Here is a 19,131-nt window from a genome sequence, read left to right as displayed (position 1 = left end):
GAAATTCTGGAAGGGAAGTTAAACTCAATGATGCAGGGTTTAAGACAATCTCTAATTTTTAGGGCTCAGGAGGAGAATAGATGTAGGGGGACAGATTATCTGACTGTGGGGTTCTCTGAAGCATCTGTTGTTGCCCATGGTTGGAGTCAGGAAATTGGACTAGATGGACCTTGGGTCCGAGCCTGTCTGCCAATTCCTATGTTCCTATGTCTCAAGTCGGGCATCCCAAAACGGAGGCTGCCCGGAGTTTGTGGCCCCTTTGGAAAACATTGGCCCATGCTCCTGATGTCCTCTCATGCAACATAAGCTAGGAAACCAAGAGCTTGATCCAAAGCTCATTGACATCGATGGCAGGGCTCTCATTGACTTCAGGGGGTTTGGATCAAGGACTCGGTGCAGCTTCTGACTGCGGTGTGAAATCTGCGGGCAGCGGAGAGGTCTCTTCTCCTCTGGTTGCTGACTCAGACATGTCACTGTAGGAGCCTGGTGCTGCTTCCCTTGAAATCGGTGGGAGCGCTGACATATGAGCAGGCCTGAAGAGTCCAGTCCATTGTTTCCCTCCCTCTTGGTATGACTGCACTTTGCTATGTTCCTGTAGTATCCTCCCATCACCCAGTTCCTCTCCTCCTTCCCTGCAAAATCCTGCTGCTGGGATTGCCTCCTTCACCCAGTCCATTCCTTCCCCTCTTCAACTGCCTCCTGAAAACTCCCACTTGTCCTGTGAGGCCTATCAACCACAGCTGTTCCCATGACGTAATGTTAAAAGGGAACGACCCAAACAAACACAATCATGAATGTAAGGTGGTCTTCTCTGTGCCTATACTAGGCCTAGCACATCAGGGCCCTGCTGCCTGACCCAGACCTCTGGGTGCTACCATCATACAAATGAATACTAATAACTAACAAGATGCGTGCCCTTCATCACCACTCAGTCACTTGCTCCTGTGGCATCCCTTCCCCTTTTGTTTGCCTGTTTAGATGGCTTTGACATGGAAAACACATGGGGGGTTTTGTTGGTCGTTCAACTGCATACCGTATTTTGGTGCTATGGAGATGATAATTTCCCAATTGTATGCTGCATAGGAGAGAAAGAATTCCTAATAGTTAGAGCAGGTGAATGAGGGTCAGGACTCCCTGAGTTCTGTGTTGTATGCTGGGAGAGATTGTGGGCTAGTGGGTAGATCAGTGGACCAGGACTCCTGGGTTCTATTACCTGCTGTGGGAGGCAGATTGTGACCGAGGGGTCAGGACTCCTGGGTTTGATTCTCAGCAATACCACTAACTCCCTGGCTAGCTTTAGGCAGGTCACTTCACCTTGATTTTTACCTCTCTGTGGAACGGGGGTGAAATTTGCTCACCTCTGAGAGCTGTGGGGTGGAAGCCTTAAATACTTGCTTTGGATGAATGATGCCGTGAAAATGTGAAGTGCACAATTAAGATGTGACAGGGCGAGGTGATGGCCCCTAATACCACCCCTCTGCCCCTCCCCGCTGAAGATCAGCTCTAAACTGGGTGATAATTGGCAGGCGTACTGCATTTTGGAGTGTATTTTAGTACTATGATTGAAAGCTCACTGAAATAACAGGACTGGGGGAAGGGGTGGGGGAGAGCATTTCAACTACAGTAGCCTTTGAATCCATGCTATTTCTTATCAAAGAGTGACATCTGCTGGTAAAGTAACAGGCCAAAGATCAGGTCTCAGAAAATGGTTCAATACAGCTAGGATGACCAGATAGCAAGAGTGAAAAATCGGGACGGGGGTGGTGGGTAATAGGTACCTATATAAGAAAAAGCCCCAAAAATCGGGACTGTCCCTATAAAATCAGGATATCTGGTCACCCTAAATACAGCAGAGGTAAACAAAACCAGATCAAGGCACTGGGCACTGGTGGGCAAGTATTTTGTGCCATCTGGACGTTTGATTGCTCTGTAGTTTGTCTCTCTCAGGCAGGGAGGGAAAGGTTGAGATATGCAGGATTGGCACTGGATAGTACTTGGATGAGAGTCTCTCAAAGCCAGGGGGCTGCAGACCGGGGCAGTATTGGTGCAGTAGCTGGTGCATGGTGTATTCCCTCTCAGTACAGAGCCCCAATGCCTCAGCGCAGTGCTAAGGGACGCAGAGTGGGCCAGAGTCTCTGGCACTACTCCCTTGTCATGCCCATATGCTAAGGGCAGCACAGGGTTGCCTCTGCATGGGTCGCTGTTCCCAGAGGGCCATTCTACCCCATTATGCCACTGGAGAGGTGCAAAGAGGCCAGAGTTGGGAACCAGATTCCACTTGGTCTGGAGGAGCCAAGATGTTAAACTGAGGACCTGATCACCCGCAGTCACTAAATGAGCCATTGCCACTTTCCCCAGTAATAGGTTCATTAGCTGCTGTATCTGCTGTATACCAAATTCTACTGGGTAATTATATTCTGCATCCCTAAAACTGCCCCTGGCACTTGGATACTGTGTTGTTCTTTGTTTCCTGGCAGTTGGGCAGCATTGCTGTGTGCTGTCAAACAGCTGCTGCATTCCATTCCCGAGGTGGATGCATTTTAATAATGGGTGAAGTAAATTCCGTATCTATAGGGACCTAATTGGGCTGGGTCACAGTAGCCCAGTGAAAGGTGTTCCAGAATCTAAATTTTCATTTTAAATAAATAAAATAAGTTTCTGGCCCTTATATTTGCAAAGAGAACCTTGAAAATGTCAACCATGGCAGGAATGCCTGCCTGCATCTGCAGAGAGCCTGAAACAACCGCTCCGAGGCGTGAAGGGCCTCATCCATTTCTGAGGCATGTTAACACTGGCACCTCATTCTGATGTTGAGTGTTTTACTGGGGGCAAGGAAGATGAGCAATGATCATATTATGAAGATCCACACAATCTATTGCAAGTGGTGTCCCCATTTTGGTATCACAAGTGGGTGGAGCTTGGTTGTAGGTGGAGTGTGAGAGTATCCACTGCTGTTCCCTTCCACCCCCAATGCCCTGTGTGTATATTTAGATCATGAAGGGCTTTGGAATGAAAGGAGCGATGGGGTGGAATACAAGATATAATTATCTTCACCTGTTGCACGCCAACCAGGGAAATAAGAGACAGATGACAGGAAATGAGGACTTCAAAAATAGACACCTTTAATGTCAAACGTTCATGGATCAATGATGCCAATGTACAAGAAACAGAGAAACTCTTATAGTAGACACCACATGGGGGACAGTGTGTGAGGGAGAAGTACTTTAGAAGCTCCCTAGACTATACCTTTTACTGTGACTTTGATCAGAGCCAGGAAAAAGCAGGACTAGACAAATAAACCAAAGATGGCTTGAAACACGAGCCATAAAAATGAACCTTCTTTTTACGGTTTGATAAGCCTTCCCTCACACTATTTTAAAAATTCTTTCATGCAACAATGTTTGCAAATCCTACCAGACTTCCCCCAATGACTGTTCTCTTCTACAAATGCCATCTTTGTAGGATCAAAACTCTGTCATTCCTCTCACAGTTCAGCAGGACAAGAATTGCAAAGTTGTTTAGCGGATGAATCCTCTTTTTTTTATTTTTATTTTTAAAAAAGTCTTTGTATACGGAAAATATTTGTTAACAAATAGAACTCTATACACTTCTCTTAAAACCTCAAATATATTAAACATTTAACTTCAGTCTCACGGCAACATTTATGTACATTCCTTAATATTTTACTTAGTCACTGATGCAATCTGATAGCTTTGGCCTTTGCTGCTTCTGGGGTTTATCACATTACTAATCTTACTCTTGAAATCAAGCCAGTGGTTTTGGTTGGGTTTTTGTGGGGCTATGGGAGACAGAATAACAGATTAAAGCTTGGGCTAAAAAAGGGGGAAAGTGGATGGATTTTTCTCTATACTGTATTGTTGAAACTCAACACTGGTCCAAAGACTGGGACTTGCTATATTCAGTCCTAGATTAGTGCCAAAAAGAGAAAAATCGCAACGCTTAGATGACAATTTTAAAGTGAAACTTCAGAGATTTGACATTTTGCAGACAGATGGGCTACAAGTTAGCATTATACCAATAGTCTAAACAATGAAAATACAGGAGAAAATATTTGTTCCTAGCCCAAGTGGTTCAAGGAATCTCAAACCTTGAACAAGACATTCTGGTTACCATCTTGCTGCTTTCTACTTCATTCCAATGTGGTTTCCACAGCAGCTCTCACAAGAATGTCTGAAGCTACAAATCAACAAGTTTTGCCATCCAAAAGCTTTGACCCCAACCTGGATTCCATCATTTCTAACTCTAGTAGGTTCCTGAGCAAGAGTCTGCTACAACTATGTTGGAACTGAAGTGCATGTTGGGTAGAGAAAAAGCAAGATAGGGAATTTGCAGGACCCCTTCTTGTGTGCCTCCAACAAGCTGGGCAGAAGCGCACTCCGGGTTTCAGAAAAAAAGAGAGACAATAGAAGTTAAGTCCCTGCATGGCTTTTTCCCATGTGGTAGCAGACTCCCCACTGTTATTTAAAAAAAAAAAAAAAAAAAAAATCAGAACCCACGATGGGAAAATTCCACTAACATTCAGGAGCAGAACAAAACCCAACTAATCCAGTCCGCAGCGTGTTTGAGAATAGGAAGCATGAGCTGCTATTTCCAGGTCTTTTCTCGAAGACCAGGGCCTTTCGCCAGTTTGGTTCCACCCCCATGATAGCAGATTCTAGATAGAGCACCGCTTCCTTTCAGCTGATGTCCACCTCACTCCTGTCTGTATGTCACAGTGCAGCTACAGGTTCTTGTAGCCCTGGTACCTGATGGGCAAGGAGTGTTAAAAGCACAACTGAATAGCCAAGAGGTTAGAGGTGACGATGACAAGGAGGAAGGGTAAGGAGATGAGACGGCAGCCTGCCCCAGTCTGGAAGATGTGCAGTTTCTCAGCATCTGGGTGGAACATCTTTGCGTCCTCCAGAGCACCACGTGCGGCCAGGGTGAAATTGGCATCGCCCGAGGTTACCACATCAAAGACGCACGACTGGAAGTAGACGTCCTCCACCGGCAGCTTCTCCTTGCACAGCAGTCGCGCTGTCTCAGCGGCAATCCCAGTGTGGTGACATTCGCTGCGGGAGATGCGCTGGCTGGGCGGGCAGCCGCCCACACAGAGTTGCAGGTCCTGCTCTTCGGTGAAGGCCTGCGCCACCTCCTTGGCTGCCCGGATGGAGAAGGATAGCTGCCGGCCTGCCTGGCGTACGGCGATGGTGGTGCCGATGTAGGCAGCCCGGATCTCCACGTGCTGCCCGGGCGCACGTTCCTGGATGGTCAGGCTGCTCCCCCCCGGCCTCTCGCCACCGTTCACCGAGCCATCCTCAAAGGCAGCCGGCAGGTTGTCTATTTCGGCCTGGTAGACCTTCTGGTCGATGCATTCCTTCATGTTCTTAAATATGATCGTGAGCTGCAGGGCAAAAAGAAAACAGCAAGGCTGGATCCACACCCCGGTCTAGTTCCGGTTAACTGTGGTGGGGAGAGGGGAAAGAGGAAGGGATCGTGACCCTCCTAGATATGTCAGGAGATCAAACAACCACCCTGCCCTTCCCATATTGATAGATGGGAGGCAGGTCAAGGTACAGAACTACTGGTCCAACATCCAGAGAACTGGACTGAGACTCAGAACTCCTGGGTTCTGTTCCTAGTTCTGCCACTCACCTGCTGCCGGACCTTGGGCAAACTGCTTCCCCTTCCACCCAATGTCCATTTGTCTTGGCTGTTTAAATTGTGAGCTCTTTTGGGGACTGGGAAACTGTGTCTGCCTGTGCACCACCCAGCGCAGTAGGGCCCTGCCCTTGGCTGACGTTGTAATAAGAGATCAGGAAGTTACCATGCGGCCCATCATCTTTCTTAGGACTCATAGTACAGCAGTGGTTCTCAAACGTTTGTTCCGGCGACCCCTTTCACACAGCAAGCTCTGTGTGCGACCCCCCCCCCAAATTATAAATTAAAACCACTTTTTTATATATTTAACACCATTATAAATGCTGGAGGTGAAGCAGGGTTTAGGATGGAGGTTGACAGCTCGCAACCCCCCCCCCCCCATGTAATAACCTCGTGATCCCCTGAGGGGTCCTGACCCCCAGTTTGAGAACCCCTGCTGTACATCCAAATACAGGGTTTCCACTATACCAGGCTGGACCCACACCTGGAGCACCTCATAGGGCAGAGTGAGCCCCTCCCACTGTTCACCTGGCGACCGCTGAAAGGATGGTCTCTTGACCCCAAGTGTCACTCCCATTCCTAATTGCATAAGCCCCACCCTTAGGGCTGCCTACCATGCCCTATGTGGCACGTGAAAAGTCCCATTAGGAAAGTACTTAATGTATTTTTCTTAACGTCTCTGAATGCAATTTAAGCAGCTGGATGTTCAGGAGCAGGGGCCAGCCCCATGTGAGCAGCTAGGTGCAGATGGACAACCAGCAAGTGGTCCATGAACCGCCGTTTGAGATCTGCTCATCTAATCTAGCCCGCCCCCTTCCCATGCCCAGCAGCAACGGGAGAGCAGTTCTGTCACTGCAGGAATGGTTCTTACATTTGATTCTGAGCCTCCATCCCTCTCGCACCGTGAATGCAACGGCAGCCGCCCAAAGCCCCAGGCTGTGACGTTACCTTGCCGGTGGCTGTCGCATTGGAACTCTTTGCCACCGGGTAGCTAGTTGCCTGCACAAACAAGTAGTTATTGTCCAGGAGAGGCCAGGAGCCCTCCACGCGGCAGGTGTGGAACTCATCATGGAAGGTGCGGACGTGGGGGTCCCCGAAGGCCGCGCAGTGCTGGTAGGTGGGGGGCTGGCCATGCTTGTAGAGGAAGCTCTTCTCGTAGTTGCAGATGTCCAGGGACTCAAAGCCCTGGTGGTTGGGGGCCGGCGGGCGGGGCCGGGGCGGCGAGGTGGGGCCTTCCTTGGAGCAGTTGTGTTGGATCATGAGGTCCTCGATGCCGTGGACGGCAGAGTGGTAGACCAGGTCGCCCCGGCAGGTCCGGGCCGTCTTGCGGGTGCAGTGGGAGTAGGAGCGCAGGGCGTTGCAGTAAGCCACGTCCTTGTTGGAGCCGCGCAGGTTGAGGGTGGCGGCCACGTAGTCGGCGTTGCAGCGCAGGATCTTACATTGGCAGCAAGCTGTGGGGGGGCGGGGGGGAGGGCGAGACAGAGCGTACGGCATCACGTCTGATGTCAGTGTTACACCGTTCCGCCAGCTCTGCTGAAAGGGGCTAATCGCTACCATCCAGGAGGCCTTGGATGCCAGGACAGTCGCAGACCTCATTAAAGTCAATGGCTGTGCCAAGCACTCTCTTTGTGCCTCACTGGAGGGAGCAATTAAACCCGTTTGTAATGAGTGACCAACAATGGAGGGACACCCCCACCCAAGGTACATGGCGGGTCAGAGCTAAGGGCTTGTCTCCACTTACAGCATCGTTGTCGCACTTAGTGAAGATACTATCTACACCAATAGGAGAGCTTCATAGTTACACTGACATAAGTTTGTAGTGTAGACCAAGCCTGAACCCTATGGGTCGAGGGGTTTCCCTGACTGCAAACACAGTGATTAGGATGGTAGGCTGCCTCCTGTGCATGTTAGCGGCTGAAAGCCAGGAGAAGCAGTTGTGGTGTGAGTCTGAGGCTGTGTCTACACTAGAAACGCCACAGCAGCTGCAGTAAATCCATCACTCCAAGAGGCGTTAGCTAGCTCGACGGAAGAATTTCTTGTGAGCTTCTTGGGCACAGGGCTCGCTGGAGGGGCAGACACGGGGATTTCTGAGCAAGAAAACTGCCTGCTGCTTCTTTCTCCTGCGCTCAAGGAACGAGGACTCTGTATTTTTTTTTGGTAAATAAACAAGATCACACCAAGAATCTCTCCAACTCCTATCACAGATTTCTCGGCCTAACGGAAACAACCCTGAAAGGGCCCAAATCTTGGCTAACTGCTTGGGCTAAAGGGGGCAACAGAGTGTTCTAATGTTCTGTCCTCCCAGGCTGTATTACTACACTGCCTTAGAGATCAGTGAGTATGCGAGATCTCCCCAGATATGCAGGGCTGGGCCTGGTTGGGGTGGGAGACCACGTAAGTAACCACTGGGGTGCTGCAGGAAATGGTGTTGGTAATTCAGTAGGGCCACTCTCCCCTGGCTCAGCACTGCCTCAGCACAGTGCGAGAGATGGCACCATATTCTCCGGCTGACCACCAGCACTGTGGTGTCCTCTTGGATCTGGAGTTTCCCCAAAGGCTAACGCTCGCACAAGTGAATGGAAAATGGGGCGCAGAGGTGCACTGGGCATTGCAAAATAAGCCAGATCTCAAGCATGTCCTGAGAGCAGGAAGGGAGCCGCTGGGTAAGAGACTGCAGGAGCGGGAAGATGTCGATGCTACAGATTCCCAGAGGGTCTGGAAGCAATCCCACACTAGTGAGGGGAAGGAGAAAGCCTAAGGGCAAAACCCTGGTCCTACTGAATTTGGGGGCAAAGCTCCCAAGATGACCTGGCAGGACCTTTTCATCGCTGATAACCTTCCGGGCCGTTGCTGTTTTTAATGATGCAATGAGCCATCACACTTCTGCCACCACTTCGTCTTCGCGATGGGAACTGCCACCACACTAGCAGATGCCCACCCCTCTATTTCAGCAACCCCCCTGCCTTTGGCAGGTGCATGCTGCTCACATTCCCACTGCTGGCATGCAGCCGACCCCTGGCATCTCTGCATGTTCAGCACCTTACCATGCCCGCAGAAAAGGAGGAGGAAGAGTGCTCTGAGGATGAAGCAGGTGCCTTCCAGTTGCTGTGGGCTCGTACTGCAGGCTGACTTCCCCATTCCAATCCATCCAGAGCCTCTGGGGATGAGGCACCCCCCGTTTCGTCTTTTCTTTCACCAGCTCCCCTGGAAGCAAAGCAGAGACAGGGATCTGGGTTAAATAAACTAACATGAGCTGCTGGACAGGATGGCTCGGTGCCCTTAGCTTCACGCTTGAAATAGCCAGAATCCCAAGAACTGCAGGTTCAAAATCCAGCAGGCTCAACTACCCTCTTCATCTTTCCCACGGAGAGAGAGACATCTACAAGTTACTTTGTGTGAAGACAGCTTAATAAGAAGGTCCTGTCTGCTGAGTGTGAACATTAGTGACGCTCTGGCATGTGAGATGGGATTATCCTTGGTCCAAACTGCCTTCTCCTCCCCATCCCAGTGTTCTGTGCACTAATGTTCTCTGATGTCCCACCCCAGAAGTGGCTGCATTTATGTAGTTCGAAGTGCATTGGGATCCTTCGGCAGAAACTCGCCACTATCAAAGTGCGTGATACAGTTGTCAAGTTGTATTGAAATTCGGATGTTTTCAAACAGAAATATGGTATCAAAGAGAATTACAGATATGGCGCGTGTGGCAAGAGAGGGCAGAAAGGGGCTGGCTGCTATCTAGCATACATTGAAGGGGCTGGGGCTGAGAGGGGAATTCATTCTCCATAGTCCATTCAGTCCTTGACCTCTATGCCTAAATTAACCTCAACAGGCACCAAAACTGGGATCCTGACTTTTGTGGCGGGGACAGTGGGCTGCTGGAAAGTGGACTGAGACCCACCAAACTCATTTTGTGTAGGCCACCAAACCAGACAGCAGACAAGACTGGATCATTAGTGACTGGGGCTAGACTGTCACTCGGCTCCCAGTCGAAAGGGTAACTGCTCCATTATCAAGCCCCACTGGACACTGAGCCCGACCTCTTTCTCACATCCAGAGGATCTGGATCTGCAGACAGCTGTTTGCAGCAGACCCCTACGCGAGGTTAGGTACAGCCTGTGCCATTTTTGCTGGTGCACAGAGGAATGCGTTACTAACAGCTGTCAGCTGTGACTCCAGCTGGTGAAAAGCTCATTGTGAAAACAGAAGGAATGAAGCACAGAATTGTAGATATATATATATATATATTTTTTTTTAAAGGCTAGAAGAGTCCACTGTGATCAGCTAGTCTGAGCTCCTGCATCACCCAGGCCCGAGAACCTCACCCGGTAACTTCTGCATCAAGCCCATCACTTTTGTTTGAGCTATAATGCATCTTTCAGAAAGAAAGGCATCCAGTCGTGATTTAAAGATCTCAAGCGATGGAGTACCCACCACGTCCCTGGGTACCATTATTCCAACGGCTAAATTACCTGCAGGGATCTATTATGTAAGTTTCACTCCGTTGACCTCTACACTAAATTGACTCCACGTACACATAAATAAGCGAGGTAGTAGCCAGAACCAGGCGGACTTTCCAGATTCACAACATCTCGGTCACACGCACACGTGGAAAATTAAGGGGAGAATTTCTCTAGAAACAAAGGGATTTTTTTCCCCTCTCATTTTCCATTCAAAGGGAAGCCCTGCAGGTTTGCACTGCTCTTACTTCGGAAAGAAGCTGGGTTTTAGGGGCTACTGGGGGTAGGAACCTGAAATGGATTATGCTGGCTGCCAATACAAAAATCTAGATATAGCGGTTATAGTCTTGCATTTATGTCTTTGAGTCTGACTTCACCGGGATCAATCTCTCTCTCTCTCTCTCTCTCTCTCTCTCTGATGTGGAGGAACGCACCATGAACACCCTGCTAACAGTCTAACCGTGTGTCTCATGCATTGGGCTGGGAGACGGAACACTCTAAATTCCTTGGGGGTGGGGGGGATGCACATGGTCTTTTAGCTAACAGCTAGACTCCTAGCTAGCAATTTCTCCACCCTGCTGCTAGATTTAAGGAACAGACTGCAGGGTGCCGATCACTGCACATGATCCATGCATCTGTGGGCCCGTCAGGAACTGGGATGTACTTGGGGTGGTGACAGGCACAGATACTGCATGTGTAAATAAAGGTTCTTTTATTTCACTTGAGAGGTTCACACATTTAATTTTGACTGGCCCAGCTGCCTGTGACCGTTTGAACTCTGCTCCCTTCTGGGAGCAGCTCGCACTGGCAGTATTTGCAAGTTCCTGAAAATGAAATAAAAGTTTCTGGGAAGGGAAGAGGATTCTGGAGACAATAGGGTCACAACTACTCAGTGGCAGGCCATTATTTGTGCTGGATGGACCATAGCCGTGGCTAGAACATTTCCCACCCCCAGCTGGCCGTCCCAGGCATTTGCTGCCAGGAAAAATAAAGTTAGATTAATGGCTGAGGGGGAAATGGGGGGGGGGGAGATTGGTTTGAATCTGGCCCAAGGAAAAAATAAAACAGCAACTCCTTAGCATTCATTAACAACATACGCTCTGTCCTTCTGGCCAACACCTGTCCTAGAGCAAGAACTATCTAATGCAATTGCAATGGAGGAGGGAGCACGTGTATACCCAGGATTAGATTTCTATAGGCTTATGCATACTGGTTCTGAAATCCTATTCTCGATAGGTTTTTATACCACGCTCATTGCCGTAGTATCTGCGCACCTTCCAGTAGGGCAGGAAGCAATGTGACTACACGTCATTCCCGTGAGGTTAGTTCTCTCGCCCTCCCCCCAGAGGGAGAAGCATGTGCAGATACCCATCGCTGTGTGTTTGGATTAGAGGCGGCCAGGTCCAAGAAATACGCCTTAAATGTGGAGCAGGAGAGGGGTGAGGTGTGTGATAGTCCTGGGTTGCTGAGGGAATTCATAGCACAATCTCAGACCATCCCCGGAGAAAGTTCTGTCTCCAGTCCTGGACACCTGTAGACTGATTCTAATGTCTATTTCTGGTCATTATGGGGTGCATGCACCTCCTTGTGAAGTCCTCATCACTCTGAGGTGGTTTACATCCATCAATCCCACAACCGTTTTATGTAGAGGCAGGTAGCGTTTTCCCCTATTTTACAAATGTGTGTGTGTGGGGGGAGACACAGGCACAGAGAGGTGCATCAAGCCAACTGCAGAGTCAGGAATACAGAACCCAGCTCTCCCGAGTCCTGGCGTGGTACGCTAGCCACACCCTCTCCTTTACTGGTCACGGAGAGCCGCAGGCCACAGGCAGCACACAAGCACTGCAGAAGATTTTCCCCAGACACCGGCTGGTGGAATCTATCTACACTGCCACCACCACGCTGCTCTGCCAATGGGCCTGGACCCTGAGCGGGAAGGCAGAGGGTGAGATGGGAGGCGGTCTTTAGGGAGTACAGTACAGGGGGGCCAGTACCTTTCCCAGCTCTAAGGAAAGCCGTCTAGAAGAGTCTTCGGTGGAATGATCATGCCTCTGATCAGGTGTGAAAACTGAAGGGAAAAGATCCCTGCTCCCTACGCCTGACCTGGTGGTCTCTGAGCGATCACGGGGTTGATCGGCTATCGGGGGTTAAGATCTAATTAACTGCCCCAGTTTTCCAACTGGGGCTCATCTATCGCCCCTACAAAAGCAGGTAGAAGTCTCTTTTAGGCACGCTTGTGCGCGCACACACACACTCACTCACTCTGCAACAGGATCCCTTCCTGCCAGGATGAGAGACAGACAGAGCAGCAATCTCCCAAGAGCAGACGGACCCTCTCGGTTCAGCAGCATTGGTCTAGCATCCGGACTCCTAATGGCTTGGTTCAGTCAGTGGGCTCTTACATGGTGGTCCTCTTGTCTCACAGCCCTAGGAACTGGCCCTGCCACCCCCCTGCCCTGTCCCATTAGAGACACTAACGCGGTCGCCTCCCTTTGTACCTCTGACACTCAGGACGAGTGCTGGGTCCAAAGGAATACGAGCAGATGGTTCATTCTCCTCTGCCTCCTTCGCTCAACTTGTCCAGCCGTTTGCATTCGCTTTCTCCAGCTCTGCCTGTTGCAATTGTGCTTGAACTTTGGGGTGTTTGACTAAGCCGATAAACAACCCGGGAGCATCTGCCAGCTCCCTCTGGGTTCGCTGCAGGAGCTAATGATCAACCCAGCGCTCCCCACCAAAAAGTAGCCAACAGCCACATGATCAGCCCACGTGATGGGGCCCAGGTCTTGCCATCACCCCTCCCCCAAGAACCTCCCAGTAAGGAAAGCTTCTGATTCATAGAGCTGAAGGCTGGAAGATCAGCTAGTGTGACATCCAGTTACCCCACTGTGGAGCCCAACAGGTTGCATTAGGCTAAAGCATCTCGACGTGGAGACTTTCAGAGATGGAGATCTGATCTCAAGACACGTGAAGTGAGACCATCTTGGCAGGACCTGGGGGCCCGTGAGAATCCAACAGAATGCACATGGAGTGGGTGGAGTCTAGTGGTCAGAGCAAGGGGGGGGACTAGGAGCCAGGACTCTTGGGTGCTCTTCTCAGCTCAGGAAAGGAATTGGGTCTAGTGGCTAGAGAACAGCGAGTGAGAGTTCTATTCCCATGTCTACTGCTAATTTGCTGTGTGGCTTCAGGCTAATCACCTCCACTTCCCCAGCTACAAGAAGGGGGTAAGAGACGTCACAGGGCATGTGAGGGTTAGCGTGTCTAGAAGAAAAGTGCTAGAAGAAGGGCAAAGATCTGTCCCCTCCAAACATCCTTCTCATCATATCAAGTAGCCAGGCTCAGAGGCCTGTGATCTCATGAAGAATGGAACTCAAGTAAGAGCACAGTAATAAAACGCCAATGATTTGTATTCTGGTAACACCGAGACGCCCCAACCTTGACTGAGGCTCTGTGATGCTGGCTGTGGTGCAAACACACAGTAAGAACCAGGCCCTGCCATCAAGAGCTGACCATGATCTTCTTCATGGCCTCCATGTTTCCTGGGTAAACTGTTCCACTAATAACCGAGCCTGCACTTTTTGGGGTGGTATGTTACCACCACCCCCCCCAGGTGTAATGGTCATAAACTGAACGTGAGAGAGAACGTTGTTGAATGTACCTGCTGCGTCTGCTCAAGGCGTTACTGGAATTTCGCTTTCAATGGCTGAGAGCAAGTTCTGATCTGACTCCAACCACTAAAACACCGTTGACTTCCACAGCATGATACTGGATTTACGCTGAGATCAGAATCCGGCCCCTGTCTCCAATGAGATTTGCAGAATCTATAAGCACATGAGAACTGGAGGGCATTTCATGTGCATGAGGAGGAGGCTGCTCAAATGTGGGATGACCTGGAGGGAGTGTGGTCTAGTGGTTAGAGCAGGGGCAGGTTGGGGCGGGGGGCAGGGAGAGCAAAGACTCTGGTTTCTACTCCTTCCTCTGCCACAATGGTCAAACTGTGAGTTAAAGGCTTAATATCCAGGGGAACAGTCCTAGGCCATGAGTAGGAATGGTCCTCCAGCCTCCTCATCCAAGTGTGAAAGCCAGCCTCCTCTTTGTCTAGGATTAAACCTCTGCATCTAGCCAGCCTTCCAAGTAATCCCCCAGGCCTCAGTTTTCCTTTCTGTAACCTGGGCATAAAGATACTGATCCAACTTTCTGGGGGGGCGGGCGTGGGGAAACTTAACTCTGAGTTTATAAGGTGCTTTGAGATCTCTTTCTGAATAGTTCTCCAGGAGTGCCAAAGGGTTTACAGTGTGATGCTGCTAGCTCCGTTGTTCATGCCACCTCCCTATAATAGGTAACATCCAAGGTGCCCGGAGCAGAATGGCTGTAGCAAAGCAATGCCTGCATGCTGCGCTCGCCTCACGAAGCTGCCCAGCGCATGAACCATCAGAGAGAAGCCAGTAGCCGCCTTGTCCCCACTGCGACCATTTGCAGAGAAAACAGCTGGTCAATGTGTAGCTGGAGAGCTCCAGGCTGGTCCAGCTGTAAAAGGCCTGGAAGGCCTGGTGGAGGAGGAGATGGGGAGCGGAAGCTGACATCTGTCTCTCCCACCCCACCCAGCATTGGCAGAGGTTCAAGTAGTGTTAGGGATGAGGACCTGGGGAATACAGTGGACGAGAAGCTGGATATGAGTCAGCAGTGGGCCCTCGTTGCCAAGAAGGCCAACGGCATATTCGGCTGTATTCGTAGGAGCATTGCCAGCAGCTCGAGGGAAGTGATTATTCCCCTCTATTTGGCACTGGTGAGGCCACACCTGGAGTATTGCGTCCAGTTTTGGTCCCCCCACTACAGAAGGGATGTGGACAAATTGGAGAGAGTCCAGCGGAGGGCAACGAAAATGATTAGGGGGTTGGGGGAACTGGGGTTATTTAGTTTGCAGAAGAGAAGAGTGAGGGGGGATTTGATAGCAGCCTTCAAGTACCTGACGGGGGGGATCCAAAGAGGATGGAGCTCACCTGTTCTCAGTGGTGGCAGATGACAGAACAAGGAGCAATGGTCTCAAGTTGCAGTGGGGGAGGTCCAGGTTGGATATTAGGAAACACTAGATCACTAGGAGAATAGTGAAGCACTGGAATGGGTTACCTAGGGAGGTGGTGGAATCTCTATGCTTAGAGGTTTTTTGACAAAGCCCTGGCTGGGTTGATTTAGTTGGTGTTGGTCCTGCTTTGAGCAGGGGATTGGACTAGATGACCTCCTGAGGTCCCTTCTAACCCTAATCTTCTATGAGGGGCAGCCAGCTAGCTAGACATGTCCATCCACATCCCACCCGTGGAAATCTCACCCACCTTTACCTACCTGCCCATTGGGTGGAAGGTTTCCATGGCTTCACAGGTGACGTGAGGAATCCGAGGTGAACCAGTGGTCCGATTCCACTGCTATGGGGCCATACGCAGGGCCGTCTTACTGGCTTCGGAGACTCCCATCCCGTGCCCAATGTAAATGGGGGGCCCCCACTCCATTGCAGTAGGAAATAAAGAGTCACTCTTTCCTTTCAAATTTTATTGAGAAGCAAAACACGACAGGGGGGTAACAGAAAGTTTTACGTGTATTCTGTTGATTTAAAAACGTCGCTTTCTTTAGCTCCGCTGTGGAACCGGATAAACTTTTATACACATCCCGCTGGGGCCCTGGGCATGTGCCCAGTTTGCCTTTACCTCAAGATGTCATTGGTACCGAGATTGTCCACTTGGGCCAGGTCTTCCGCAGACTTTCCCAGTTCCAGGGCTCTGATACACACCCCACACGCTCCCCCAAGGCCCCAGGAGATCAGCAGCTGTCACTAGATTTCATTCTCTTAACTCTTCTTTATAAGTCGCGGGAGAGATCGGCTTCACTTTCTCATCACACCCATGTCCCCGCCTTGCTAAAGCCAGGCAGCCTTGGCTGGTGCAGGGCTCTGGCTGAGAGCACTGGAGCCGGGAACCAGACACGCACAGAAGGCTGGCCCTGCGGCTGCCTTCCCCACACAAAGCGCCCCTGGCCAAAGGCTCTGCTGGTCTACATGCCCATCTGCTTCCTCTTTCAGCAAGTGACAGAACTCTAACCACCCCCACAGCCCGCGTGCCCACGCTTCCCCTTGCGCCCCACCCCCGCGGCATGTTCCCTCCCCTCCCACCTGAGCACAGACCCCCCCCCCACGAATCCACTGCTCCCCCATTTGTCACCACTGCAGCTCTGTACCACTTTCCCCTTCCTTTTCCACCATATCACAGATGCTCCCTAACCCCACCCCATCCCCATTCCCCTATGCATGCCCCTTCCTCCACCACCCTCGCCCAGACCCTTCCTCCCCTCAGACAGCCTTGCCCGCCCCACACAGCAGAGCCCTTCCCTGCCTCCCTGCTGACATCCCCGGGCTTGCTTTGAGAATGGAAGGGGAAGCCACAGCGCCGATCTCTCCAGGAGCATCTGAGCTCTCAGCTTGCTAGTGAACCGCCCCCGCCGCCAGCTCATCCTAGGAAGCCCTGGGTATAATACTGCCCCCGCCTCCTCCCCAAGCAACCCGCTCCCAGCCAGTGCCAGTACCAAGCATGGACAGAGCACGTTCTCTGGGAGACCAACAGGAGAGAGGAGATTTCGTATCAGGGTGACTTGAAGGCCGTTCCCTCTCTCCCTCTGTGACGTTATTGACATAAACTGGGACCGTATAGACCATTGTTGCAACCAAGGTCCTGTAGTGGCACCCAAATCTTGTATAAAGGGGGTCAAATGGGGTGTCTAGGACAAGGTTATGGTTTACTGGTTATGATTATGCTGTCTATATGTGTGTATCAGTTTTGTAGTCGAAGTTATGAATATTGGCTCTATACTGTCTGTATGGCAAACTTATGCTATGCTTCTGGGTGACATCCCAGACAAGCTGAGATTAGCTCTGCCTAGCCTGCTTGATGGCCCATTAAGGACCATCAGCTATACAATGGACCCATTGAGAGAAGGCAGATACGCCTTGTAACTCAGCAAAGTATGCAGGGACTGGCCCATGTGACTCCAGACTCCATTTTGCTGTAATTTTCCACAGTAAGAACAAAGAGGTGTTCTTACACCTGGAAAAGACTATATAAGGCTGATGCCTCATCTCCATCAGGTCTTCAATCCTGCTTCTTACCTCTGGAGGAACTTTGCTACAAACTGAAGCTCTGAACAAAGGACTGAGGACCCATCCCGGCGGGGGATGTATTCCAGAGACTTGATTTGAACCTGCAATTTATTCCATCGCTGCTGCAAGCCTGAACCAAGAACTTTGCCATTACTGTATGTAATTGATTCCATTTAACCAATTCTAACTCTCATCTCTATCTTTTTCCTTTTATGAATAAACCTTTAGATTTTAGATTCTAAAGAATTGGCAGCAGTGTGATTTGTGGGCAAGATCTGATTTGTATATTGACCTGGGTCTGGGGCTTGGTCCTTTGGGATCAGGAGAACCTTTTTCTTTTACTGGGGTATTGGTTTTCATAACCATTTGTCCCCATAACGAGTGGCACTGGTGGTAATAATGGGAAACTGGAGTGTCTAAGGAGATTGCTTGTGAGACTTGCGGTTAGCCAGTGGGGTGAGACCGAAGTCTTAGTCTGGCTGGTTTGGTTTGCCTTAGAGGTGGAAAAACCCCAGCCTTGGGCTGTAACTGCCCTGTTTTAGCAATTTGTCCTGAGTTGGCACTCTCAGTTGGGTTCCGCCAGAACCGCATTGTCACACCCTCCCTTTGGAGAAAGCCCAAGCGTGCACTGGACCAGCTGCCCCACACTTCAGCTCTGACACAGAATCCTTTGGGCAAACCCCATGACCTCTGTGGCCGCTCCCCCTGCCCTGATGAGATTTACCTAGCTCACAGGGCATAGGGTTTAATTAGCGAGGGTTAATAGCAAAACAGCCCTCCATGCAGGTCTGCTTTTCGAAGACCAGCCCGGTGTTCTTACCAGCCAAATCTTTACGCCAGGCGGCCTGTGCCATCCACCTGGAGAGAGTCCTGGCTCTGCAACGCTCATTCCCGGTCCCCGATGCGTGCTCCCCCGAGGGTCCGGTCCAGGAGACAGGCTCCATCTCTGGCAGCGAAAGGGGCCATGCTGATTCCAAGCACTCCACCACGGGGCCAGGATTCTTGATGTCTCTCCATCCCCCCCGTTGCCATTTTCACGCAGCAGCTTCCCCCTCACCGCTCCCGTTTGCAAGACACGCCGAGCAGGGGACAGGCGTCGAAATAGATCGGACTAAATTTAGACCGACTGCGACCCAGCCAAGAAAAACAAAGCACATGGTGCGGAGAGAGGAGCCCCAGAAATAGTTGCTGGCTCCCGGCAGGAGACAGGCAGCGCGCTACTAGGCAAGTGAGCTACCAAGCCTTTCAGGGATCCACCACTCTGCTCGCTAGGGAGACAGTGAGCTGGTCTAGCAGGCCACGTGTGCAAATGTTCCCGGGAGCACATGGACTTTCCGTGGCGAGGGTTAAAATTTGACATTCCCCTCCACCTCCCATCCTGGGCAATGCCATGAATCTGCCACACCCACCCTGCCCCCCAACTGGAGAGAGACAAGAGCTGGGATGTATTTATATGATCACAGAAATGTAGGGCTGGAAGGACCACCAAGAAATCAAGTCCAGCCCCCTGCTCTTAGGTGGGACCAAACGAACCTAGATCAGGGGTAGGCAACCTACGAGCACGTGAGCTGATTCTGTGGCACTCACACTGCCTGGGTCCTGGCCACCGGTCCGGGGGGGGGCTCTGCATTTTAATTTAACTTTAAATGAAGCTTCTTAAACATTTTAAAAAATGTATTTTCTTTACATACAGCAACAGTTTAGTTGTATATTATAGACTCAGAGAAAGAGACCTTCTAAAAACGTTAAAATGTATGACTGGCACTCGAAACCTTAAATGAGAGTGAATAAATGAAGACTCGGCACACCACTTCTGAAAGGTTGCCGATCCCTGATCTAGATAATCCCTGCGTTTGTCCAACCTGTTCTGAACAA

General features: G+C 50.6%; 1 protein-coding gene across 3 annotated transcripts; it reads right to left on the bottom strand.

Moving 5' to 3' along the window:
* Positions 1–4,490: 4,490 nt before the first annotated feature.
* HJV (hemojuvelin BMP co-receptor) lies at positions 4,491–18,307 on the bottom strand. Of its 3 annotated transcripts, none has more exons than XM_034756821.1 (4): positions 18,077–18,307; positions 8,706–8,865; positions 6,610–7,112; positions 4,491–5,404 (listed from the first exon to the last, which is right to left on the bottom strand). In XM_034756821.1, the coding sequence occupies exons 2-4, from the start codon at positions 8,797–8,799 to the stop codon at positions 4,784–4,786; spliced, it is 1,218 nt and encodes a 405-aa protein (XP_034612712.1). In that variant the 5' UTR covers positions 8,800–8,865; positions 18,077–18,307; the 3' UTR covers positions 4,491–4,783. The 3 variants fall into 3 exon arrangements, with proteins under 3 accessions (XP_034612712.1, XP_034612711.1, XP_034612713.1); XM_034756820.1 differs by lacking the exon at positions 18,077–18,307 and adding an exon at positions 12,617–12,810; XM_034756822.1 differs by lacking the exon at positions 18,077–18,307 and adding an exon at positions 12,381–12,512.
* Between the last annotated feature and the right edge of the window lie 824 nt (positions 18,308–19,131).

The sequence above is a fragment of the Trachemys scripta genome, chromosome 24 (genome assembly GCF_013100865.1).
Source record: "Trachemys scripta elegans isolate TJP31775 chromosome 24, CAS_Tse_1.0, whole genome shotgun sequence".
NCBI classification, from domain to species: domain Eukaryota; kingdom Metazoa; phylum Chordata; order Testudines; family Emydidae; genus Trachemys; species Trachemys scripta.
This window is presented reverse-complemented; position numbering and strand designations above follow the sequence as displayed.